This window comes from Danio aesculapii, chromosome 22 (assembly GCF_903798145.1).
Source record: "Danio aesculapii chromosome 22, fDanAes4.1, whole genome shotgun sequence".
Lineage (NCBI taxonomy): Eukaryota > Metazoa > Chordata > Actinopteri > Cypriniformes > Danionidae > Danio > Danio aesculapii.
In genome coordinates this window covers 23,642,378-23,669,007 of record NC_079456.1, presented here as the reverse complement: position 1 = coordinate 23,669,007, position 26,630 = coordinate 23,642,378, and the positions used below count along the sequence as shown (strand labels likewise).

The following is a 26,630-nucleotide window of genomic DNA, read 5'->3' as shown; positions in this document are numbered from 1 at the left end:
TGCGCTCTCCCTCATTGACATCAAACAGCCCTCTGATATGCAAATAGAAAGGCAGGGGAAGAATAGATCCACCGGCTTTGTTTGGATGTGGGCCAAGGTTTTCTGGGGCTCGAGACCGTACGCTCGCCGCCATTCTGATCATTTCTGTGAAGAGGTACGGGTGGGGATGAGGCTCAAAAAAAAAAAAACGGGCTGAGTGAGCTTTCGCACAATGGAGTAATGCGCTGCGCTGAGATAACCTCGGTTTTGTTTCGTTAATCAATTCCCGGCCCCTTTTAACTGCCTCGACAAGTAGGTTCACTCTGCATTGCCAGTTGCTCAGTTATTGAGGCTGCATGTGAAAAGGTCATAATTACTGAGCCGTTTTGATTAAGCAAGCTTCATTCTGTCCTAATTAGTAATGTAACGTCATACTTGGTTCCGCTTTGAAGAAAGCTCATGCGCTTGTAGACCTCGTCCAGCCAACACCGTGCTAAAAGCTTTCAGAGATTTTGCAGAGTTTTAAAAAGGATCACTTCATGCTGAGTCGCACTTTGTGTTTTGGGGGAGTTAATAGATGTTGGTTTTATTAAGCACTGTCTTGTATTGTTGATGTTTAAACACCTGTTTCTGTGAAACAAACGTTGTGCTTTGACGTGAAATGTCATACCAACACACTTGAAATCTGTTTATTCAATGGAATAAATGTTCCATTTGGCCCACAAACCATGATGTAGATGTTTGGTCAATACAAATGTTTTAATAGAAGGCCCAATGCTTTTGAAAAAGCTGTTAACTTTTTAAAAATTACACTTAAAAAAAAAAAAACTTTGCCTACATTTGCACAACAATAATAGCTATGTTTCTATCCACATATTTTTATGCACATTTTGGATATGCTCGTAAACAGTTAATGGAAGCGCCATGATGCGCATACGTTTTGAAACTGCGCATAAAAAACGTATGCGCATAACTGAGTAGGATCAACTTGTTTGTTTGATAAGAAAAGATGCACATAAACTACGATGGAAACTCATTTATCGAACAAATTCCAATATGCGCATTAAAAAAAGTCATGTGATTTTGTTATAAGAGATCATGTGATGATAATGTGTGTGAATGGATAAACCAGCAGGCTGAGCACACTGTAAAACATGTGTAATGTTGTTTTGATCATACTAAAATGCTTTAACCGTTTTAGTATTGGTGTTATTATATTATTAATTACCTTTGTTATATTATTAATTACGTCTGTGCTTCGTATCTCAGAACTTCAAATGACACCACGCGTTCATTGTATGTCAGGATTCGTCTTCATTGTATGTCAGAATTCGGCAAGTGATTTATTAATTAAAGAAAACATTCACAACTTCACGCAAAATCTGTTTTTACTTTTTATATTTGCCGTCAGTTAATCAGGAAGTGATGATTTTGATAAAAAGCATGCTTTATTTGCCTGTCTTTTATGTGTTTTTTTTTGTATTTTTTGTTTTTTATTCATTTATTTATTTATTTTTATTTATTTATTTATTTATTTTTATTATTGTTATTATTTTTTTTATTCATTTATTTATTTTTTTTCCTGTTTTGTGCCTAAATTTAATTCACATGTTTGAATTGAAACATAGCTAATGTAGCCAAAAACGGAATTTTTTTTCCCCCTTGCTCATTTAAAAAAGTTTAAACTTAACACAATGTTTAAGATTATTCCAGACCAGTATTTGGCGGTGTCACCTCGTTAGTAAACTGTAGGGAAGTGGCCTTAGTTGAGGCTCGGCTCTCGTCTCTATGTATAATTTGCCGTATGTATAAAATGTGAATTAATTATAGTTTGAATTAAACGCACAAATTTCTGATAAAGCATCAGGACACTTTTCAAAAACACTACTACGTACTACTACGATTGTTGTGTGTTTGTTTGCATTTCCCTATAATCAAAATCTCCCTAAACACATACTATGCATGCACATAGGCCTGTTACGATATTTATTTTTTATTTTACAATATATTGCACCAAAATATATTGCGATAAGCGTTATTATTGTCATTTTATGCCACTGATAATATAATGCCAGTATGACGACATAATATCATCACAATGCAAGTACACTCTTCCAAAGGACACAAAATATTGTATTCTCAAGAATATTTCATTAAAATTATAGTCTTTTTAACAATTTAATAAATAGGCATAGGAATCAGAATGTGAAAACGCACATCCTAAATAAATAATAATACATGTTAACAAAAAAGTGCAAGGTAATAAGTAACAGAGGCTGTGATATCTACTACCAGATCTATTTTCAGTTGTCAGACGCACACATAAAAATATATTATAGTAATTTAGAGTACATACTATTGTGCTTTTTTTACCCATACTGACCCTGACACCTCCAATAGAGATGGAGATGTTGCACAAGCAGCTAAAATGTTGCTAAAATTGTTTTTTTATGTACAGTATGGCAGATATATAGTGCATCACCAAAAATGATTGAGGTCATGTCCATGTGTTGTGTGATGAGTCGATATATTGATTAATGTGACAGACCTGCCTGAATAATCACATGACGCCATTATTTTCAAAGACTCGACATGAGAACGGCAACAAAAATCCCCTTTTAAACCTGTTTACCGATTGCGAAAGTTTGAAAAACGCTTGGAAAAGAGCAGTGTAAAAACGCTGTTGCAAAAATTACAAAAATGCATTTGAACGTTGCTGGTTTGGGGTGAAAACGTTAAAAACAGCCCCTAATTAGGAAGCTAATTGTTTAAGCTGGGAATCAATTTAAAGGTTGGTTTTAAAAATCTTTTTCTGAATTATTCTGAAATTCTAGAAATCAAGTCTTATTATCAGAGCGTTATGTCATATATTCAAGTACATAATAAACATCCAGAAATTAACAATTCTAAGATACCAACAACTGATCAATAATAACTTAAAAATTCAGTGTAATGGGGTAAAAATATCCTGTAAAATTAAACTAAAATATATTTATGTTATGTTAAACATTCAAACTTTGTAAGCTTGTGAACTTACTATAAAAATAAATATGAGCTCATGACACTCGTCATAAGAAAACAAAGTTTGTTATTATAACAGGGATATACGTTGTTTGTGAAAATGCATAACTTGCGTTAAACTGTTTCTTTAATACGCATTGTTTTTCCAAACACAAAAAACTATTTAATGTGCGTGCTCTTAATAATCATTATTACAAAAATATTTGCATTAATTATAAATAAATATTTTTGACATGATATCACCATCCTATTTTCACAGAAATATTTAGCAAGATTATTGACTACAAGAAGATTTCTTGAGCTTTCTTTAGAGCTTTTTAAATATGAATAAAATTTTTCAAGGATCATGCGACATTGTAATAAATAAATTGCAATGGCAAAACAGTAATATTTTCATAGTGTTATTGATTTTACTGCATTTTTCAGCTGAAGATGAATACATACAACATATATATTGTGCATCTGTAGCATAAGGGTCTTGTTGACGTTATCTAATTGCATGGAGACGTTCCTCAGTGCTTGTATGCCGTAATCTTGAAAGTCTCCCCAAATGTTTGTTTCCCCACGAGGCTTTTGCTGTACTCACAAACTTCAGATGTTTTCCATTGCAGTGGCTTCAAATGAAAAGGCAAGGAAAGTTTATTGAGAGGGTTTCAATCTAGAGCCTGCACCAGATTATAGTCAAACTCAAAGCCCTTCGCGTTCATGGTCAATGCTTTAAACCTGTTCTGTTGTTTTCAGAGTACCCAGTTTTTGCTTTTGGGGCACTTTATTGCTTAAAGGGATAGTTTAACCAAAAAATAAAATATTTACTCCTCTTTCACTTGTTGTTCTTGAACACAAAAGAAGATATTTTGAAAAATGTTTGAAAGTGGTAGACATTGACTTCAGGTTGGTTCAGTATAGATGTCAGTGGTTATCGCTTTCCGACATATTTCAAAATATATTTACAAAAAAAACTAAAACATAAAATTTAATTTCTCACTTCAACACTTTCTCAAACCCTTTAAAAAAACTATTTTTGTGGGTTGAGTAGAAGTAGAAGGTTGATGTTCTGGGTTAACGAAGATTTCATGCGTCTATGAAAAGCCTGCACCGACATCATGGCATATTTATTTATTTATTTGTTTATTGCCTGCAGCATTTCAAGAAACAAAGGCGGCTGATTCCTGAGAAGACAGTATGGAAGTACTTTGTTCAGCTGTGTAGTGCGCTGGAGCACATGCACTCCCGCCGGATCATGCACAGAGGTACACGCACAACGCTAGTGACATGTACATACAGAAAAACACCTTTAAAAAGACATGACATACCCTTTTGTGGTAGTTTATCACTTTCTGTTTATTTTTTCTGGTAATAATATTACATTCTAGACTTGCACGCTTTCGCTGAATCATAAATGTGAGGGTCAAAGTTGAGACATCCCATTTTGGTGTCTGCATCACATGGACTTTTTATAAACACTCTATTTTATGTTTCTTGTTACTGTGGAACACACAAACTTTTTGGAAAAGGTTAATGGAAGTCTGTGGTTGCCATCACTTTTCTTTGGAGACCAACGCTGTTTAAATGACCTTATTTGGTTGTTATCGGTTGAGGCAGAATTATACAGGAAGTAAACGATGGGTAATTTTCATATATATTAAGTCAACTTTCTTTTTTTGTAGTCTAACAATGTATAAAGTCATACCTGTCAACCATCCCGTTTTTCCTGGGATTCTCCTGTATTTTACAATTCTATCCTGCTATCATCCCACAAAGGTTTCTTCCCATCTTTCTATGAAGGGTGGCAATAAACATCAAAGAGCCAATCCTCCCTATAAGCAACTCATACCTCTTAACCACCAGAGGATGCCCCTTGCTCTTAAATGTGAGTCTGTTCTGGGCTTTCATTTTATTTAGGCATGAAAACACTTTGAAATAAATATAAAAATTATTGGATTTCCTTCCTTTCCATTACAGGGGCCGTTGCCCCTCCTAAACAATCCTCGAAACAGTCAGTTAATGTAGCAGTGCGTGACTGTCAGACATGATCCATAGTGATAAATAGACTATGTTCCCCAAACAGATTCTTTACACACGATTTTAAGTGGAGTGAAAGTGGACACTCTGGGTTTTGTGTGCGTGTTTAAACAGACACAATAATAATAATAATAATAATAATAATAATAATAATAATAATACTATCAAACATGTTGATCTTGGTGGGTTTTCGCTCAAACACAACGATTTTTAAAAATGATGTGTGCAATTTTAAAGTCACACCGCTAGCGATTCGCGCACTGCTTACGTGCTCTGCGCGCCTCACGTTTTAACTGCTTACTGCGCCGTGAATTTGTCGTTGCGTGACGTGTGCTCGCAGTTGAAAAAAAGTGAACTGAGCGGAAAAAGCATATTACGTCAGTCGCATCTTTTTCATTCTCCAATCAAATGAAAACAGAGGTGCGGTTTTCTTTGTGGTGACATCAGTGTTTGTGTTGTCAAGATGACTACAGACAACTTTTAAAGATAGAGGAGAGACATGTGGCCACTGTTTTGAGTTTTCCAGAGTTGTAAGACTTTACAAATCTTGAATATCACAATATTATTGAATATTAAATATATAACAATATCAACAGCAACACTCGCGCACAGTACGCAGCTAAATCGGACGTTGCCTAATGACATAAAGCGCTCCGCATGTCAACAAAAAAGGCATTGCAGTGTGCCATGCATTTTCACTGTTGATATGCCCCTAAGAGTTCTGCATACACAGTAAAGGTCTTTGCACACGGAAGTCCGAAATTTTTGTATGCGTTTTTTTCGTAATCATATGCGAAAAATTTGTCATGTAAATGAACCTTGCACACTGAGTCCAAATCAGTTTAAGCAGAGTCAGTTTAAGCAGTGATACTTTGTTCACCTCTCTCTTCTCCAAAGTAGAAAAAGAAAGAGGGATAGGCTACATATTGTGTTCATTTAATACTAGCCTACATCGAGGAAAGACAGTTCTCCTCCTTATCAAAGAGCTGCGCTAGTACGATTATCCAGAAATGCAAAGTTTGTTTCAGGAAATCAATGGAAAATCTATACATTGCTTGTTATACTTCATTCATACACGTACGTAAACAATTCCTAAACAGAGACTGGCAGTACCTATGGACATTATAATAGATGGTGGTTGCAATGATGTGTCGAAGCAACGGATCTGAAAGTGGACTATGCTGTCTATTATAATGTCTATGGGCAGTATGTCACACACATATATGCACACACCAAACAGCAGCAGAGGTGCACCAGTCACTGAATCCAGCATATAGGGGTACTGTCCGCCACGTTCTATCTTTATTTTATTTGTGTTTGTCATAAAGTTATCTGTATCTCTGATGACGGCATTCTGTATTTAGCTCTATGCTTGTACGGTGGCTATGAACTGTCAAAACACCTCTTAAATCGCTTTTTCGGATCCGAAAAGCAGAAAAAATGTAACCCGGTTAATTTTTGGCAGTGTGTCAATACGATTCACACAACGTCAGGTCGATTTTTTTTTTAGTTTTAACGTGCAAAAATTACGGACAGAAACGTTAGGTCGAATTTGTTTTTTAACGTGCGAAAATTACGGACAGAAATTTCGTATATTCAGTGTGCAATAACCTTAAGTTTAATACAAGCTTATATAAACTTTAAAAATGTAAATAATTATCATTATTCAGATTGACTTGTTTTTCATCATGATTTTACACTTATTGGATTTACTTGAGAATTATGTGACAATAGTATTTGAGGCTCACATTATGTCATTTCCATGTACTGAACTCTTACTATTCAGCTGTTCAGAGTTATATCGAAGTCCCTTTGAGGCAAGTCATTTCATTCGGTGGCCATCTTTGAAACTCCTCTCGGAAGGTATGCTCAGACATTCTGTTTGAATGGGGAAACATCAAATTCTCCAAATTTGCTTGCCAAGCTTACGATTAAATTTCATATTAGGAATCACCAATAAAATAAAACAACCGTCTCTTTAGTTTCATTTCTAAACAATTGAATCACACAAAATCTGCAGAAACTCACATCTCATCCGAGCCCCTCCATCAGAGAATCGTCAGTCTATAGCGATCCCTGATTGGCTCCTGTAATAGAAGGCGGGGCTTCACCTGCCATATTTATTGTTTCACATTTCCCCATTCTAAAGAATACAAGTGACATGTCTCGTGCATTCTATAGTCTTTTGTTATATCTATATTTGCATTATATGACGCATGCCTATCAATTAACCCCCCCCCCCCCACTCTTCCCCACTTATATAAACTTGCCACCAGCTAATAGAATAGTCATTTGTTGGATAAGTAATAGACCATTGTAGCCTGTCCCTAATTGGGACATTGTTGACCCCCCGCTACATCATCCTTGTGTTATATTGCATGTTACAAAAAGAACAAACAAAACTTGCCCCACTTCTCATCTGCTTCTCATCAGCTCTGAGACTAGACTCTGAGGTCTTTGCTATGCACAAGATTGACCAGACACTCTGCGGTGCGCATTGCATCATCCTTTTGCCATTTGAAAACAAGCAAGATGACGCAACTGTCCAGTGTGACCAGAGACTGTCTTCCCCAGTTCCCATGCATTTATGCAACTCTTGTCCAAGTATTGTAACACACAAAACCTGAGCGAGTGTATTAGCAGGATCGGTGAAGGTTACTGCAGGCCACGGCTTACATTCAGGTTGTTTCCCTGGTTGATTGTAAACCCGTGCTGTGGGGGTTTTCACGCCAGCGGCAGTCTGGATCAGATCTTGTTCTTCTTAAGCGCCTGGCCTGTATCTATGTCGGAAAAGTTCATGTCCAGAGGTGTCTGACATCAAACATGAGCACATGCTTCCAGACCCATCGTGTCCTGAAAGTCGTTTGAGCCAAGGTGATGTGCAAGACCTCGCTAATGCTAACCTTTCTGTTGACCTTTCTTAGATGTTTTCTAACATGTTGGCTTTGGTTTTTTGGATTTGAATTTGATTTATTTGTCAGACGGGTGTGATTTTTGGTTTAATCTGATCAACAGGTTCACAATCTATTTACACAGAAAGTTTAGTGGATTTCTGTGGAATTCGAATTCTTTATACTTGACCTTTGTGTGTTTGTTCAAGGCCTCAAGAATGCATAGTTGACAAAAGTGGAACTGGTGCTGGAAAATGTACATGTGTACAGTTAATCCTGTTTGTTTATTTTTATGCCTTGTAAACCTAAATGTTTGATTTGTGTGTGTTGCAATATACTGTTAGCTAGTTGGCTAACATAAATGAGATTTTATTGAAAAAACAACATTAACGGTCCATTCACACGGGTCGTCATCGGCAATGCTTACCAGTTACTTTGAATGGGTGACATTAAACGTTGCAGAACTGAATTGTGGGTCCATTGTTTGCTGCAGAAGTTGGGACTTTCTCAACTTTTCAAGCGCCAACTGAAGTGTCAGCCAATAAGATCGCTGTATGCAAATACACCAGCTCACACAGCAGCCGATTGCTGACTAATTTCATTGGCTGATGCTGCTATGATGATCGCGTCAGCTCCAACTTTAGACACGCCCTCTGTCAAGCATTGACGCTGAATCCCCATTTGAACGAGTGTAAGCATTAGGACTGCACAAAATACCATTTCAGCATTGCGATATCGATGCTGAAACGAGTCTGCAATAATCGCATCGCAGGCATCTGCAATGTAGCTAGGATTATAGTTGACCGGACATTAGAGTTACAACGTAGTAGAGTAATTTCAAATTTGAACTTGAGAGTGAATGTTTATTATTTGCATGTGCTTTTAGGCCTGGCTGTAAGAATTTGAAGCAAACGTGAGCCATTTGGGCACAATAAATTTAAGTTAATTGAACATTATATAATTAAACATTTATGATTGAACATTATATTCAATTAAAATGGTACGGTGTTATTATTATTATTGTTATTATTATTATTATTATTATTATTATACAGTGATTATTTAATTTCTGTAGTTTATTTGCATCTTTTGTCTGTTGTACTTAACTATTCTTGTAATTTTTTAAATGATATTTAATGCAGATACACTCCCCTACAGAATCATGCCAATTGGTCTAAAATCATGAATTTTTTTACAAGCTATTCAAGTCATCTGGTGAAATTGCATTTATATTGCAATATTTATGGCAGTGAATGAAAATATTGCAATGTTAATTAGCCCTAGTAATTATCAATAATGTATTAAACATTTAATTCCAATTGTAGTTTATTTGACAAATACAGTACGCAATCATACACCATATGATATGCTGTAATGTCCTTACACAACCACTCGTGACTTTAAAAATGATAACAAGAATAACAAGAATAATATTAACAATAAGAATCTGAATTAATCTAGTTCATCAGTTTTCTTTCATTCATTCTTTTTCCTTCGGCTTAGTCCCTATATTCATTAGAGATCGCTACAGCGGAATGAACCACCAACTTATCCTGCATATGTTTTACACAGTGGATGCCCTTCCAACTGCAACCAAGTACTGGGAAACATCCAAACAAACTCATTCACACACATGCACTACGGCCAATTTAGTTTATTCAGTTCACCTGTACCACATGTCTTTGGACTGGGGGAAACCGGAGCACCTGGAGGAAACCCACGCAAACACAAGGAAAACATGCAAAGTCCACACAGAAATGCCAACTGGCCCAGCCGGCACTCAAACCAGTGACCTTCTTGCTGTGTGGTGACAGTGCTAACCACTGAGCCACCTTGTCACCCAGTTTAATTTAAAAGCACTTAATAAAAATATAAAAACAAACTTGTAACATGTTATAAGTGTATTATTTTATATTTTGCCACAAACCTCTAGGTTTTACCTATTGATCAGCAACATTAATGTTTAATTTTATGTGTGTATATTTACATTTTCACATTTTATGTTTACAAAACTTGTTTGGAATATTAAAGCAGAAATTTATATTGTTTGTGTGTGTAATATACATATATCAGGGCTCGAAATTAACCTTTTGTCTTGGTAGCACCGGTGCTCCTAACTTCAAAAATGTAGGTGCACCAGACAAAATTTAGTCGCACCCACCAAAAATTATGAGCACCGTTTTATACTAACAGATTCTATTATATATTAACACTATAATCACAACTAACAATAAACAAAAATTTGGATGCGCTCACCGGCCTTGCACGCACTGTTTGACGTGAATAAGATTAACTAAATTAACAATAATATCTGTGCTGTTCTCACGGGTGGTGTCTGATTTTGCACAGATGCTATTGACAAATAACTTATTAATTGCATACGTCATCTTAATAGCAATAACGGTCTTTTCATGAGCTGCAGTATTAGTTATCTCGGTGAATGCATGCTCTTGAGCAATGGTGAATGCGTTGTCAGTTGCACAACTGACAGGATTGTGATGATTAAATGAAGGATTAAATAACGTTAGAACATCTCGAGCTTAAAATGTGTAGATTCAGTGGCAAACACGGTTACCTGAATACTCCGTCCCCCCGGATTTACAGTGAATGGAATTAGTCATTTTCATAGCGGACTTTAACCACTGGAAGTCTTTTATCCACTCTTCGAAAAGTGTAAGTGCTGGATTGACATTCATTACATGATCACTAATCAGATGTACCATTATTTGTAACTTTAGGTGGTTTCTAAAACTGAATATGCCAGTGTTGTTTTCATTCTCTCAGATCCTGACCTTTACATTTTCGCAACTGTAGATCCCTGTCATCGAAACTGAGTGATTGACAGCTGATATTAAGTAATCCATTCATGTTCTATTATAGCACAGTGGGTCAATAAGAAGAGCTTGAAGGCGGGGCAGGCATTGCGGGCTTTGTTTACTGCAGCGAGTTGACATGTCAACTGTTGTAAACCATTACTGAGGGCTGCGTTTGGTGTTTAAGGTGCAAAGATGCTTAATGCATGAATGCCCCCTGATTCCATGCATGTGGTGAACATTTTGCTGTGAAAACTGGTCATATGACATCAATTTTATGCACTCACACAAATGCTCCCAAATATATTTTGAGGTCGCATAGATAAAATTTCGGGAGCGTATGTGACCAAAACGGTCGGAATTTCGAGCCCTGTATATGACCTTAAGCTTGGATTTAAAGTAGAGGTGGTGCAAGTACCATAGTGCTATACAGTTGAAGTCAAAATTATTAGCCCCCTGTATATTGTTTCCCCAATTTCTGTATAACTGAGTGAATTATTATAATTTTTTTTCAACACAATTTTAACCATAATAGTTTTAATAACTATTTTCTAATAACTAATTTCTTGAATCTTATCCATGATTACAGTATGTAATATTTGACTTTATTTTACATATTATTTTTCAATGTACTTGTATTCAGCTTGAAAAGTGTCATCTAAAGCAGGGGTTCTTAATCTTTTTCACTTCGGGGCCCACTTCCTTCTCTGAGAAATTTTTACATTACGTTACATCACAATACATTAAAGTGTTCAAGAAAAATACACAGAGAGACTTTCGCTTTCACTTCATGCGTAGTTTGTGAATCAACAGAATTACGTGCACGAGTCGCAGATGCAAGACATGTGCGAGTTGGTTTTTATTTATAAGGCTAATCATCTTTATCCTTACATTTGCATGACGGTTTGTTTTTTACAGTTGAAGTCAGAATTATTAGCCACCGTTTATTTTTCCCCCATTTTCTGTTTAACGAAGACAAGATTTTGTCAACACATTTCTAAACATAACAGTTTTAATAACTCATTTCTAATAACTGATTTATTTTATCTTTGCCATGATGACAGTAAATAAAACTTTACTAGACATTTTCAAGACACTTCTATACAGCTTAAAATGACATTTAAAGCTATAACTAGGTTAAATAGTTTAACTAGGCATGATGATGGGTAATTAGGCAAGTTATTATTTAACAATTGTTTGTTCTGTAAACTATCAAAAAAAAATTAGCTTAAAGTGGCTAATAATTTTGACCTTAAAATGGTTTAAAAGAATTAAAAACTGCTTTTATTTTAGCCAAAATAAAATAAATGAGACTTTCTCCAGAAGAAAATATATTACAGCAAATACTGTGAAAAATTCCTTGCTCTGTTAAAAATAATTTTGGAAATTAAAAAATAAATAACACAAAATTCAAATTAGGGCTAACAATTTGGACTTTAACTCTATGTCAGCATGCTAACTGCAAGGCTACTGGTGTAAACGTATATAAATATTTTGTGAAATTATATATTAAACAATTTACTAATTCAAATATTGGGGCCCAATTTGAAAATGTTGAAAATTCCTGATTGTTCTGTTTTTTTTTTTTTTTTTTTTTTTTTTTTATATTTTGCCCAAATTTGATCATGTTTTTGTATACAGGTAAAGTCAGAGAATAATACAGCCAGCTCAGCGTTAACTGTCATTTCACCGCATTTTCATTCAGCAGACTGCACCACCTCTTCGAGAAAATGTGAAGCTCACAGAATCTCTTATGTTGCTGCTGAACATTCACTAAAACTCACATTGTCTCTCCACAGACATCAAACCCGCCAACGTCTTCATCACAGCCACTGGAGTGGTGAAACTAGGCGACCTGGGCTTGGGACGCTTCTTCAGCTCCAAAACAACCGCAGCTCATTCTCTAGGTGAGCTCTCCTCCCTCCACACCTACTCGTCTGTTTCTTTTCTAAGTGCAGCGGAAAGGGCCTTTAATTACTCAGTAGGGCCCGGATGTGTTTCATTAGGACTGGCTGCGAGCAAAACCATGTGTCCGTTATAAAAAAGCGCCTTCCCGACGGCCCCCGGGGCCAGTTGAGAGCAAAGCGTGCCAGCGGCTGTATCCATTTCATTGAGCAGTTTGGCCTTTCCTGTTGCCTCGACCCTGTGACCCCTCATGCGCACACATGATGTCTGGATGTGGATGGGATCTTGAATGGCTACCGATGCTAGGCTAGGGCACCCTATGGTGACAGAGCAACTTTTTCTCAGTGTTGCCCGAGGAGGTGCTGGTTTTAACACAGCTTATATTCATGATAACCCGTTGTTTAAAATCCTCATTTTAGAAGTATACAAATTTGTTAACAGCTTGTTTTCTGCTTTATAGATGTTCAAATTGTTACTCTTTTTCATATCATGCTCAGACTTTTTGTGACATTTTAGTATTGAGAATCCTTTGATCATTTTTCACTTTTCTGATACACTTTGATATTAGACATTAGGATACACTAGGGATGCAATGATTATAGATTTTGATTAAGCGATTATAGTCTGAGGATTAATCATGGTTTCACGGTTATCACGATTATTAAGCATTCATTATTAATTCATTAATTTCAATACACTACTAGTTATTAGTATAGTATAACTCCTTATGTTTTAAAGTATTTTATTGCTGCTCAGTAACCTAATACAGCACAAAAAAAATAAAATAAAAAATAAATAACAGTCCATTTCGCTTTACCTTTTAAAAATAAATCATGTTACACTGAAAGTAATTAAATCAATAAATCAATAAGAATAAATAAATAAATAAATAAGAATAAATAAATACATGAATAAATACATAAATAAATAAATAAGAATAAATAAATAAATAAATAAAAATAAATATATAAATAAGAATAAATAAACAAATAAGAATAAATATATGAATAAGAATAAATATATGAATAAGAATAAATAAATACATAAATAAATAAATACATAAATAAATAAATAAATAAATAAATAAATAAATAAATAGATAAGAATAAATAAATACATAAATACATAAATGCATAAATAAATAAATAAATAAATAAATAAATAAATAAATAAATAAGAATAAACAAATAAATAAGAATAAATAAATAAATAAATAAATACATAAATACATAAATAAATAAATGCATTAAAAAATAATAACAGTAAATAAATAAGAATAAATAAAACATAATATTTGTCTAATGTAAATCTAAGCATCATATTAGCAAAGTATTTGCCTTTTAAAGAGAAATGTTGTCAAAGGCTGCTAAATCTCTGTCTAAAAGGCACTTTTAATCAACTATATTAAAATATTGTTTGGTATTTTCGTTTTGCATTTTGTATATCGGTCAGTTCTTGCCACGTGACTCGTGATGCACTCGTGCCATTCTTTCAACTAGGTGTGTTTGGAAAGCATGAGCGCATCGTGCCGCTCATCTGCTACGTGCCCGTCGCTAATTTAAAGCTTGGAACTTTAAACTAGCTCACAGTTGGCATTACTTGTAGTTGCAGCAGTTTTGTTCCGTGCAGAAACGCTATGTTGACAAGTCTTTACGATTAATTAACCATGACAAATTAAAGCGAGGTTAATAAATCTGTTAATCGGTTAATTCATGTTTGGAGTAAGAATGAATATAGAGGAATAGGGATGTAACGATTCAACTGACTCTCGATTGGATAGAATTCACGATACCAATCTCAAGATTTAATCACAATTTTTTAACTAAATTATTTGAAACTAATTTAAGGTGGAGAGCAATTGATTTTTTTCTTAAATGCTGCACATTTTTGCTAAATAGTATATTTTCTGCCATAACTAAATTGCTATTTTAAAAGCAAATAAATTCCAAATTAATAATTAAATATTAATACAAACCAAAGACTCTTTAATATAAACAAACTAAAACTGTGACTGTGCTCGGAGTTGACATATTTTAAAAGAAATATCCGAATATCTGTGTTTTCTGGCATAAGCTGAGGTCTTTGCACATTTACAATGTCCCCTACTGATAAACTCTTTCTCTGGGACTGAGATGGCTGGTGTGGAGAGAAAAGCCTTTCCTAAACCAGAGAGCAGTGTGTACAGAGGTGGTCAATAGACCCTCTGCTCCAGGGGACAGTCCACTGGCATAAAATACTGATTATAAAATTACCAATTGTATAGTAGGATAGAGACAGGAGTTGAACAGGACTATGAAGGTGAATAATTAATATTACTTATATAATAATTTGTATAAGTATTCAGTGTGATGCATTTAAGAAGAGATGATCTTGAACATAAATATTCAATAATAATAAGCAAATTATTAAATTATGCATAAACTAATTTGAAAAGGTGAGAGTAAAAATAATCTAATACCTGCTTCTGTAACAGCACAACTTTCTCTTTCAGTCTGAAAAACATCTTCATACATTCGCTATGAAAACACTAATGAACCGTGTGATCTCCGTAGCACTCGTCGGAGCAAGCAGAGCTATAAATCATCCGCTCCCTGTCGTTTGGCTTATTACAATTTTTTTTTTTGCATATAGATGTCTGTGACAGTAGTTTTTCACTTTGCTGATGGTTTATGTGCATCATATTCGTTGTTCTGTTAGGGTAAGTAAACGTATTTTCGCAGTATTTGCACACAGTTTGTGTTTGTCTGGCACACTTCACCACTGTCATTTTACTCTGCCGCCTCACCTCTTGCTCGCTGCTGATGTACAGGTAAAGCGAGCTTGCGCCTGTAAACACAGCGCTCCCTCTGTTAAAAAAATGTATCACGATTCATTCAACATTTCTACCGATTTAAATTGTCACATATTTAATCGATTTTTAACCGATTCACGGTGAATCATTGTATCCTTATTAAGCATGGGATGATATCCAGTTTGAAGGTTTACCGCCGTTTAGAAAAGTCAAGGTTTCAAAACTGCCAAAGTTTTCTATTATACCGTTCCAAAGGTATATGTAAGGTTATTTATTTTATTTAATTTTTTAACATGTTTTTCATAACAATTGTATTTAGTTTTTTGGGCAACAGTATCTCCAGCAGCAAAGGATCCTCCACATCAAAAGCTACTGGTCCAAAATATTTTAAATGTTTCTGAAAATGAAATATATTGTGTGTTCAATGGGGGAAAAATTGTTGTTTTTTTACCCAGACCTTTAAAAAAAACTTGTTTTGGAGCAGCAATGACAATAACGTGAAACCGTGATTTTTTTTTTTTTAAAGGTTATCATAACAGCCCATGCTTAATCCCTGTAGAGGAAACATAATGGCTATCACCTTATTTATTTACATTTAAATTACCTTTACTATGATTTATGCTTACTCGCATCATTTACGCCAACTCTTATCATTTATACTAATTCGCTTAAATTATCTTTTAAATAACCATCAAAATCTTCAAACACTCTTAAATACGACCTAAATATTAAAAGAAATATGTCATTTCATACCAAAAGTTAATCTTTTTTTGGTATATTAATGAGATAAAAGTATTTTTAATTTAATTTTGAACCTAATTTGCATTTTATTTCATGTATTATCTCATTTTAGTTGGATGGACAAATTTTAGCAAACCATACTAAGTTTTTAGTGCATTATTACACTGTATATTCACTCAACAGACTGTCTGTAACAATATTAATATTGGCCATCTGTCACTTATCTAGTGTTAAAAGTATTCTAGAGACCTGTTTTAGCAAAAACTGGTCAATTTTGTTCGGCCATGTTCAACTCATATTTTCATTATTGATTGTGCAAATGCATTGCAGCATTAATATGATAATTTTGATCCAATTGATCCAAGTTTCTGCATCTGCAATTATTAGGCTGTTGCTGACAGGTTACAGTAAGCACAGCACAATTAGCACACAAGAATAGATTTACCTATTGTCTTGTATTCACAAATGGAATATAAATGCAATACGCATATGTAAAGAAGTCTCAGTGTGTAGGAGTATAGAATTATGTTTTATGTCAGCGCGGTGATGAGTATGATGTCGGTGTAAATAAGAAAAAACACAGATGATGTTTTGCAAGTGTCTAGAAATAACCTCGGGTTCACAGCGTGCCTTACATTGCAAGCTTCCAGCGTTCACCTCCACTGCAAACAGCCACTGTGAGTCAGGAAACACATGCATGCTAAAAGCCTGAACTCACAGCGCCCTCTACAGGATACTTCTTGTTTTGAAGTCCGGCTCCTCCAGGATGAGCTACAGTCTCCGCAAGGGCTTAATCAGGGCTGTCCTTAATCATGTCTTAATGGTGCCTGCGTCACCTGGGGAATGGAGGAGCCGGTGGATCCACATCATCCATTCGCACCTGCTCCTGGGGCCGCTGCCACACGGTATCATTTACAGACTGCCATGTTAGGGATCCCTAACAAGGCTTTTTTAGGACCCCAACATGATTTATAACCGTTAATGCATCGGCGAATCATACCACCACAGTCGCACTTGTCTTTTGTAGAGTTATCTAGCTAGCTTCCTTCCTGCCTGCTTATTTATTTATCTGAGCGCCTGGAATTCTTCTCTCGGGATGTTTTAGTATTGACAGTAGGAATGTACAAACGAGCATAAAGATGCCCAGGTAGGTACAGCACACATGTATGTGTGTGTGTGTGCAGGAGATGGTCTCCTGCGGTTGGTTCTCTGTCACCTGTCCCGTAGGCTCGGGCTCTCCATACGAAGGCTGAAGGTTGAGCCGTGACTGGGTATGAAATTCATGAGTGTCTACATGGCAGGTTAAATTCACCCATGGGCAAAGAGACCTTCGATCTGTGTCTCCCTCAGGGCGGGCAGACCAAAGCTTCCCCGTTCTCCTTCTTTCTGGCTCCTCGCAATCGCTCCACCTCTCCCCCTCTACGTTTCTCACTCTGCATGGGGGCGGTTTAGGGTGGAGGGTGCAGGGTTGCTTCGGTACGGTTTGGGGGTTGACAGTTCATCCTGTAATGAGACAAACCACCACGGTAGAACTCTGGGATGCACGTTGGATGGAGGTCTGGGAAGTGCCGTTCCACGGCTGTCAATTCTTCTCTTAAGAAGCCGAGCCCTAGCCTTTTAACTCCGTCTCCGAGTGGCTCTGCAGCCCACAGATACAAACAAAGCGCAAGACTGAAAGAAAAGGAAAGATAGCTCTTCTTTACAGTTTCCGCCAGAGGCTTCCTAGCCTTTAAATTAAGCAGGGTGGCAAACTGAAAGAGCGGCTTTCTGAGGGGAAGTTGGAACAAAAGAAAGTCGGGGAAAGAAATAACAATGTAATGGATAATTAAAATTAGGAAAAGTGAGCTAATCCCAAAACCCTCGTATTCTACAATCAACGCAGAGAGTGGTGCTAATTACGTGCTAGCATCTCATTTAAGGGTTTTGAGGTGACGGCAGAGCCGTTGTGAATCAGAGGTCTGAGGAGTTAACAGGACCAAACAGGGTTTTTCTTTTAATCCCTCACTTCGCAGTTTACTCGTCTTCTTTTGTAATTAAGCGTGTTTGTGGATTTCCACGTAATTAGCGTACCACTGAGAGCCTGCAGTAATCTCTTCTTTCTGAACGTTTCTCAAGAAAAAAAATGCATCGTAATTTCATAACAATTCATAATAATGGGAATGAGTCCCACAACGACTTCTGATTTATTTGCATGAATAAATAATGCACTCTTAATTTGACGTGCTGCCGGAGTAGTTGCTCTGTAGTGCAAGCTTTTATGAAACTATTAGCATGAAAGGGGATGATCTCTTTCAAGTTTCTAGATTTTGAGGCACTCCATTGAAATGGCACAACTTTGACCAATTAAAACTTTTATTTTGGTTGAACATATACATGATGAAGGGGGTCAGATTCTACTAGGGCTGCACAATATATCGTTTCAGCATCGATGTGCGAGTCTGCAATAGTCACATCACAGGCATCTGCAATGTAGTTGGGATTATAGTTGACTAGACATTAGTTACAATGTAGTGGAATAATTTCTAATTTGGACTTGAGAGTAAACGTTTATTATTTGCATGTGTTTTAAAGCCTGACTGTAAGAATTTGAAGCAAACTTGAGCCATTTGGGCACAATACATTAAACATTTGTAGCTTAATGAGTAATTAAACATTATATAATTTCTTACTCAGTTAAAATGATAGTGTTATTTAGAGCTGGGCGATATGGCAAAAATGCAGTCTCTATAATTATTTCCCATATCGAATGATAAGGATATATATGTTGATACAAGTTTCCAGATTTAAAAGACTACCCCAACAATGACTGAAGCCACTAAAATTAGAGGGTACATTAAATTGCATAACATATTTCCAGACACTAAATTTTTAGTGGCTGAAAAATTGATACATCTCGAATCACTACATCTCAGTGACTGAAAATTTGATGCATTTCAAATGTTTCGAATTTGGTACATCTCAAAAATGCGATATATCTCGAATCTCTACATCTTAGTGGCCGAAAATTCAATATCAACACCCTTTTAGATTGCCATTTTTGCACATTTCTGTTGTGTGATTGTCTCTTAGATCTTTATAGAGTAAAAACGTCCAGAGCTTTGTTGTTGTCTTTGTTATTGTCGTAAATTTTATCGCGATTCGATATATCATTTATCAGCCCAGCTCTTGTGTTATTATTATTATTATTATTATTAATATAATTATTATTATTATTATACAGTGATTATTTAATTTCTGCTTCTGAATACTGTTTGACTCTCCAGAAAATAATAAATGCTTTTTTAAACATCTTTTGTTTGTTGCGCTTAACTATGCTTGTCATTTTTAAAATGATATTTAATCCAGATACGCTCCCCTACAGAATCATACCAATTGATCTAAAATCATGAATTCTTTACAAGCTATTCTGGTCATCTGGTGAAATTGCATTCATATCGCAATATTTATGGCAGTGAATGAAAGTATTGCGATATTAGTTTTTTCCAATATCGTGCATCCCTAGATTCTACTTGATTTGCTTCATGGTCACTCTAACAAAAAAATAGCGCAGTGACGTTTTCAAAACATTGACATTCTCTGCACTGGCTAGACCAATAACTTGAGTTTGGGGGCGGGGCGATTTGTGTTGTTGACTAGCGGCAGATGGGTTAGTGGTTCAAATGGCACAGAAAATCATTGCAGCTTTGCAGATAAATTTAGGGGATATTTATATTTATGTGTGTGGCTTTTTAATATATAATAAAAGTGAATACATTGGTTTTATGTTTAACTGTACATGCCAATATAGTATAGTATAGTATCTTGTATAGTTAACGTTTAAATGAGCTATGCTGTCACATCACATTTACTTAATCTTCAAAAGCAAATCATTTATTGATACAGGTAAATGTACAGTTTTAAAATGTACAGGTAAATGTAGTTTTCCTAAAATCCCTATAGACAATTGAGTTTTATTTAATTCATTTATTTCATCTAGTTCATTAGTCTCATTTATTTCATCTAGTTCATCCCTAGTTATAAATGCCTGATGACATCAGATAATACTGACCAGTCAGATTTCTCAACCCTACTGTTACTGTGTGGCTTTCCTCTGTGATAATAGAAAATTCCTTTAATGTCGGACGGTTTGACACACTGATTGCATCATAGGGTGAGACAGTAGGAGGGAAGGGCCATGCCTTTTTTTTTTTTTTTGCTTGTGTTTTTCCCAGCAAGTGTTTCAACCTCAGCCCCTCCACCCGCCCAACCATACCGACGCCGTTCGATGTTGAGACGTTTCGCTTTGGCTCTTGTTCTCGCCACCTGAGACTTCTTAACGCTTTGTCAGATCTGAGCTGTTTGTGCCAGGGCTAAACTTTTGTAAACTGCGAGCATTTGTCAGAATGTTTTTTTTACTCTGTTTTTTTTTTCCTTTTTACCCCTCCCTCTTTTCATCATCAATCTTTCACGGTGGCTGGCTGGTTGGCCACAGTCGCTGAGCAGTAAGGAGCTTGTCACGGCTTCAGGGAGTACAGCGTGGGGAGTTTGACTGGCCTCTTGGGTCCCGCTCTTCTGCCTGATGGCTATTAGTCACTGCCAATTACCCACAATTCTTTGCAGGGCCACAGACTAAGTGACCTGACGCTTTGCTCAGTCTCTCGTCTGTCACGGTGCGATTCTCAATGCCTTCCAACATGTGCCACATCATGGCATGTAATCGGTGTTTACCTTTGGCAGGTTGCCCAAACATTTCCACATGTCCTCCATTGGTCGAGAACACTGATGGCCACGCCCACACTTCATTCTATTGGTTAAATTTTGAATATTAAAATAAGTCAATTAACTTTATAGGAGTAATGTACAAGTTTATAGGTAAACAAACTAGTATATATTGGTGGTTGACTGTCACTCATTAACAGTTACACAATTGAAATCAGATTGGTGGAACCAAACACTGTATGGACGGATTTATAACAGTGGCTGTTTTGGTTTTATCGCATTTCAAAGAAAATCCAATGTACAAGAGTTGGAGACAAGAGCGAATTGATGAAAGTTTCATTCGGGCATGTTGAATGGCTCCTGTTGTAAATCATTGAGGTTGTTTTGTAATGAGAGGTGAATGCGAGGCTTTAAATCTCTGTGTATGTAAGCTGAGAATTTCATTCCCCAAATACACATACATGCAGACTGAAAGCAGCTCTAGAAACCACCCACCTACATGCATTCATGAACATTCACAGCACTCTTGTCTCCATCTGTAAAAGTTGTTCTACAGCTCATAATCTGAACGTCTAGCCATTACTGTTCCCATATTGCGCAGGATTTTTTTCCCCCTCTCTCATAGATCAAAACTCAATGTGGCTTTATATAATTGTGAGTTCATTAGCATTTTTGTGTTATGTTACTGCAGATTGTATTCTTTGCTTAAGTTTTTTTCTTGTATTTTAGATATGTAGATATGTAATGTCTAAATGTTAAGTTTATTGAAGTAAAATTTTAAGTAGTTGAAGCATTGTTGTTCTGAAACTAATTTTAAAATGGTTTCTCAAACAAAAAGACGCTTACTTCTGTGTTTCTCATTTGGGTTTTCGTGAAATGATGTAATTTGAGGAGTATCAAGAATCTTTGAGTAAACCTCAACTCTTTTATTTAGTTATTATTTATTTTTATTAATATTAACAAAACAACATTGGCATTTTGGGGTGCTAAAGCATTTCAAAGTGCATTGTTTTGCAAATTATACTATTATGAAACTACAAAAACAAGTATTTTGTGAAAACTTTTACCTCATTTACATATAATGTACATGATTAGTCTATAGTCATGTGAGAGCACTTGACAATTATCTGCTTTTAAAGTGTGATGTCATGCGAAGCAGCTGCCGGCTCCAAGCGCTCTATCAAACTGAATGGGGAGACTAAACAAATGGCAATCATAATTGTTAAAAAGTGGTGTAATACTTTTAAAAATCAAAATCGTTATCCATGCCTATTATCCAATGGCCAGAATGTGATACATTTTTTATAAATTATTGTAAATAATTTTGTTGTCTGTGATGTAGCAAGTCCAGAGACTATTGGGTACACCATGACTTAAAATTCACTAAGGAATAAACGAATATTTTCTCAATTCAAATAAGTAGCGGCTTGGACCCGTAAACAGTATTCATATGTCACCACCTAACAAGCGGATAGTGAACTACAGGACCATATGCCTATAGATGAGTAGTTTTTCTTACAAAGTGACATCGCCACCTACTGGCCTGGCATGCAAAATACAACATTTTTAGTCCATTTCACAAGGAGTTCTTAATATTTAGTTTTGTTATGATGATGTATTATGTGCTTTACATTTTTTTATTCAGAATTGTATGTATTTGTTTATATTGAAATGTTATGCATTTTGACATTTATAATCCATAAATGTTTATTTAATCATACAATTTCTTAAACATCGCCCTGATATTTTGTTATTCATTAAAAAGTTTATGTTTTTATTTATACTTTTACTGACGATATACATTATTGTTCAAAACTTTGGGTTGTAAGGATTCTTTAGAAATGTTTTACAAATACAATACTTTGAATTATGCTTATTATTATTATTATTTAAATAACGGTTATTGATTTCAGTATTTCGATATTCTGCGATTCCTTAAAGTTGTTGTTTTAATGCATATTTTTACTCTCGATATACATTACTGTTAAAACGTTTGGGTTGTGAGGCTTTCACAAATACAATTCTTTGAAATATTATTATTGCTGTTTAAATAACTGTTATCCATTTCAGCATTTTTAAAATTGTAACTTATTCTTGTAGTTCAATGATGAATTTATCACGCTCTAGTGTAACATTTTCCTTCAGAAATTATTCTGATTTGTCGATTTGATGCTTAACCCTTTAACTACCCCACCAAGAAAAACATTTTTGCATTGCATTTCTTAACTTCTGTTTGCTAGTTAACATCTCAATGAATTTTTACACACATCCCATAATTTCTAAAATATCAACCTCTACCAAATGTTGTATAGGTAGGTTTATGGTAAAAGTACTGGACTTACTACATATGAAAAAATCTGAAAATATGTGTAAGTGTAAGACCATTTTATTTAAAAACATCATCAAAATAGAACATTTTTGAATACTAAATCATCTTTATTTATTGAAGTATGCCATAAAATATTTCAGATTCTCATTTAACATGTTTTATTATTGTTTTTTTTTTTTTTACAATAAAAGTAAAATCAAGTGTAGTAGTGCAACAGAATTATGTTTGTTTAATTATTTAATTATTAATGCTGTGTGTGCAAGCCATTATTTAGAACAGTATTAATTTAAATGACTTTAAGAGTTATTTAAAACAGTCAAAATATGCTCAATAATTTGGTAGAGCAGGCAGTTGTTACAGTCTGTTACAGTCAATGTACATTATTGTTCAAAAGTTTGGATTGTGAGGATTTTATGAGTCTTTCACAAATACAATTCTTTGAAATATTATTATTGCTGTTTAAATACCTGTTATCCATTTCAGCATTTTTATAAAATTGTAACTCATTCTTGTAATTCAGTGATGAATTTTCATCAGCGATTATTCCCAGCGTTACATGTTCCTTCAGAATTTTTTCAAATAAGTTGATTTGATGCTTAAGAAACATTTCTTATTGAACACAATGTGGAAAACATAAGTTTTGTTTCCAGAATCATTCAATAATTAATAGAAAGTACAAAAAAGATCAATAATCTTAAATATAATTTTCTTAACATTATAAATATCTCTAAATGTAAATACTTTAATTTTTTTTTTAATCTAATGTTTATAAATTTCTTAAAATAAACCCTGAACTTTTCAACTTTGGTGTACAAACCGCTGTGCGTTTCCCCCACACTGTACACACGCATGGCTGCATTTGTTGTTAGTAACCTCTCTTTAGTCTAAAACTCCTCAGTCTGAAACCTTTGTCAATGAAGCATCCATGGATGAACTCCTCGCATTGCAAACCAGACGGTCTAACCCTCTCTCACTCTGTCTGTCTCTATCTGTCTTTTTTTTCTGTTCCAGTGGGCACCCCATATTACATGTCTCCCGAGCGAATACACGAAAACGGATATAACTTCAAATCTGACATCTGGTCGCTAGGCTGCCTGCTCTATGAGGTAAGGTATAGAAACCCATCCCATCACACCCTCCTCCTGCCGTTTATACACCCCAGCCCTCCCAAACTCTTCCCGAGCTTCTGTCTCCTTTTGCGAGACGCAATCCTACACCTCGCGGTCTGCCGGGGCGAAATTACAATATGGTTTCGTACTCCGAGGTAGGATACCTGGAGTATGTTCCCAAGCCGATGAGGAAATTTGAATGACATTTACATGTGTTTTAAATAACATGTCCGGCTCTTGCTGCTAAATGATACCGACTGCTTTGATTAGGCTTTAATAGCGTACGCTTCTTGATGTAGAAGACTTAGATCCGTTTGATTCCGAGCAGCAGTTTTCTCTTTAGTCCACAGTTTAAATTGAAAGTGAAGTTGCAAGAAGGCCAGCAGGGTTTTTTTGGGGCCATGAGCTAAACGTTTGGAGCTTATAAATATAGGTTGGTCAAAAAAAGCTGTCATTTATTTACCTTCAGATGATTTTAAACCTATGGTATATGTCTGTCTGTTGTCTATGACAGTGTTTCCCAACCCTGTTCCTGAAGGCACACCAACAGTACACGTTTTCAATCTCTTCCTAATCAAACACACCTGAATCAACTTAGCAGAACATTAGAAGAGACTTCAAAACCTGAAATGAATGGGTCAGATAAGGGAGACATCCAAAATATGTACTGTTGGTGTGCCTCCAGGAACAGGAATGGGAAACACTGGTCTATGAGACACAAAAAGTACATTTTGCTTTTGAGCAATAAAATGTGATCTAAAAGTAAATGTAAACCGGGGCTGTCAGGTTTAAAAACGTACCTTAAAAAAGGTCAATTTGACTCCATTCCAAGTCTTTTGAAAACATGAGATCATTTTTTAATTACGTTGAGGAAGTTGTTATTCATTAATAAGCTTATGTTAGGGTGAACAGGAATTAGATCGTTGATTCAGAGTTGATGTTGACGACTAAATCTGACAATTTGTGAATTAATCATTGACAGTTAAAATGATAACTCAAGAATGATTCATTCACAAATTAGACATACAGTAGCTACTTTTTGTTGTCATAAATGCAATGTCAAGAATCTCAGTGATTAACTATAGGTTTTGGTCTTTTCAGAGTTGAAAAATGCTTGAGGAATTGTTTTTAGGATACTTTATCATTTTGAAATGACACACTTATGCGTGTATGTTAGAATGAGAAGTAAAGAAATTGTAATTACAATAATTTATAATTTATCTTTGGGTTTTTGTTTCTAGAGCAGGGTGTCTGCGGGATCTTAAAGTATTAAAAGTTGATAAATCAATTATGAGAAAATGAAGGCCCTTAAAAGCTATTGAAAGGGGTGTTTTTACAAGGTCTTAAATTGTTCAAGCGTTTTCCAAAGTGTTCGACTCCAAAAAAGCATACAAGTATTTATTTTCCTCCTAATATTAACAACGGCCTGCTCGATTCACACGATTGGTTCAGGCTGGGGCGGGTGATGTAACGTAATTTGCGACAAATGTCGAAAGATCATGTGATGCTCTCCACATATAGTGAAGCCATAGTAGTGCTGAGCGATTTGGCCTAAAATCTAAATCTCAATTATTTGAACATTTTAACTCTATTGCGATTAATGAACGATTGTTATTTTTATAAATATATATATATATATATATATATATATATATATATATATATATATATATATATATTGCCTTCATTCTTTACTGACAAGTTTTGTACAGTACACATACTGTATAAAGGCTATATTAAATACATAAAGTCAGAGATTTTTGAATGAAGGGTGCATTACTTGATTTTAAAATAATTGAAGGAAACACACATAGGTCTCAAACTGGATTCCTGGAGGGCCGCAGCTCTGCAGAGTTTTGCTCCAACCCTAATCAAACACAGATGATCCAAATGATCAAGGTGTTCAAGACTACTAGAGACTGTTAAGCAGGTGTGAGTTGGAGGTGGTTGGAGCTGAACTGTGGTGAGCTGCGGCCCTCCAGGAATTGAGTTTGAGACTGTTGCACTTAAAAAGATATTGAAATAACCTTTAGGGTTCCTGCATATACCCTGAAGAGTTATAAAACAAGAAATGGTTAATATCACCCAAACAAAAGAGCCATTATAAATTGCATAACATTAATTTTAAACAATAGATCGACTAATTAAAGTAAATGTTGAGTTACATTTTAGGTTTTTTACATTTCAAAGTGTTTTTCAGAATGACAGAATTGTCATTTTGGTTGGAGCTATCGCTTTAAGGCAGTAGATAGTTTGAGTTCTTATGTAACACGTCTCTGTTCAAAAGTGGCCATTTTGTGTGCTTTTGGCCCTGGTTTCCTCATAAACAGG

General features: G+C 35.2%; 1 protein-coding gene across 1 annotated transcript in view; it reads left to right on the top strand.

Annotated features, from left to right (window-relative positions):
- The window catches only part of nek7 (NIMA-related kinase 7), a 119,647-nt gene that overhangs the window by 68,091 nt on the left and 24,926 nt on the right, over positions 1-26,630 (top strand). Inside the window, exons 6-8 of the mRNA XM_056447599.1 lie at positions 4,142-4,250; positions 12,526-12,633; positions 24,202-24,296. Coding sequence (XP_056303574.1) covers positions 4,142-4,250; positions 12,526-12,633; positions 24,202-24,296 — 312 coding nt within the window. The remainder of the gene's footprint in view (positions 1-4,141; positions 4,251-12,525; positions 12,634-24,201; positions 24,297-26,630) is intronic.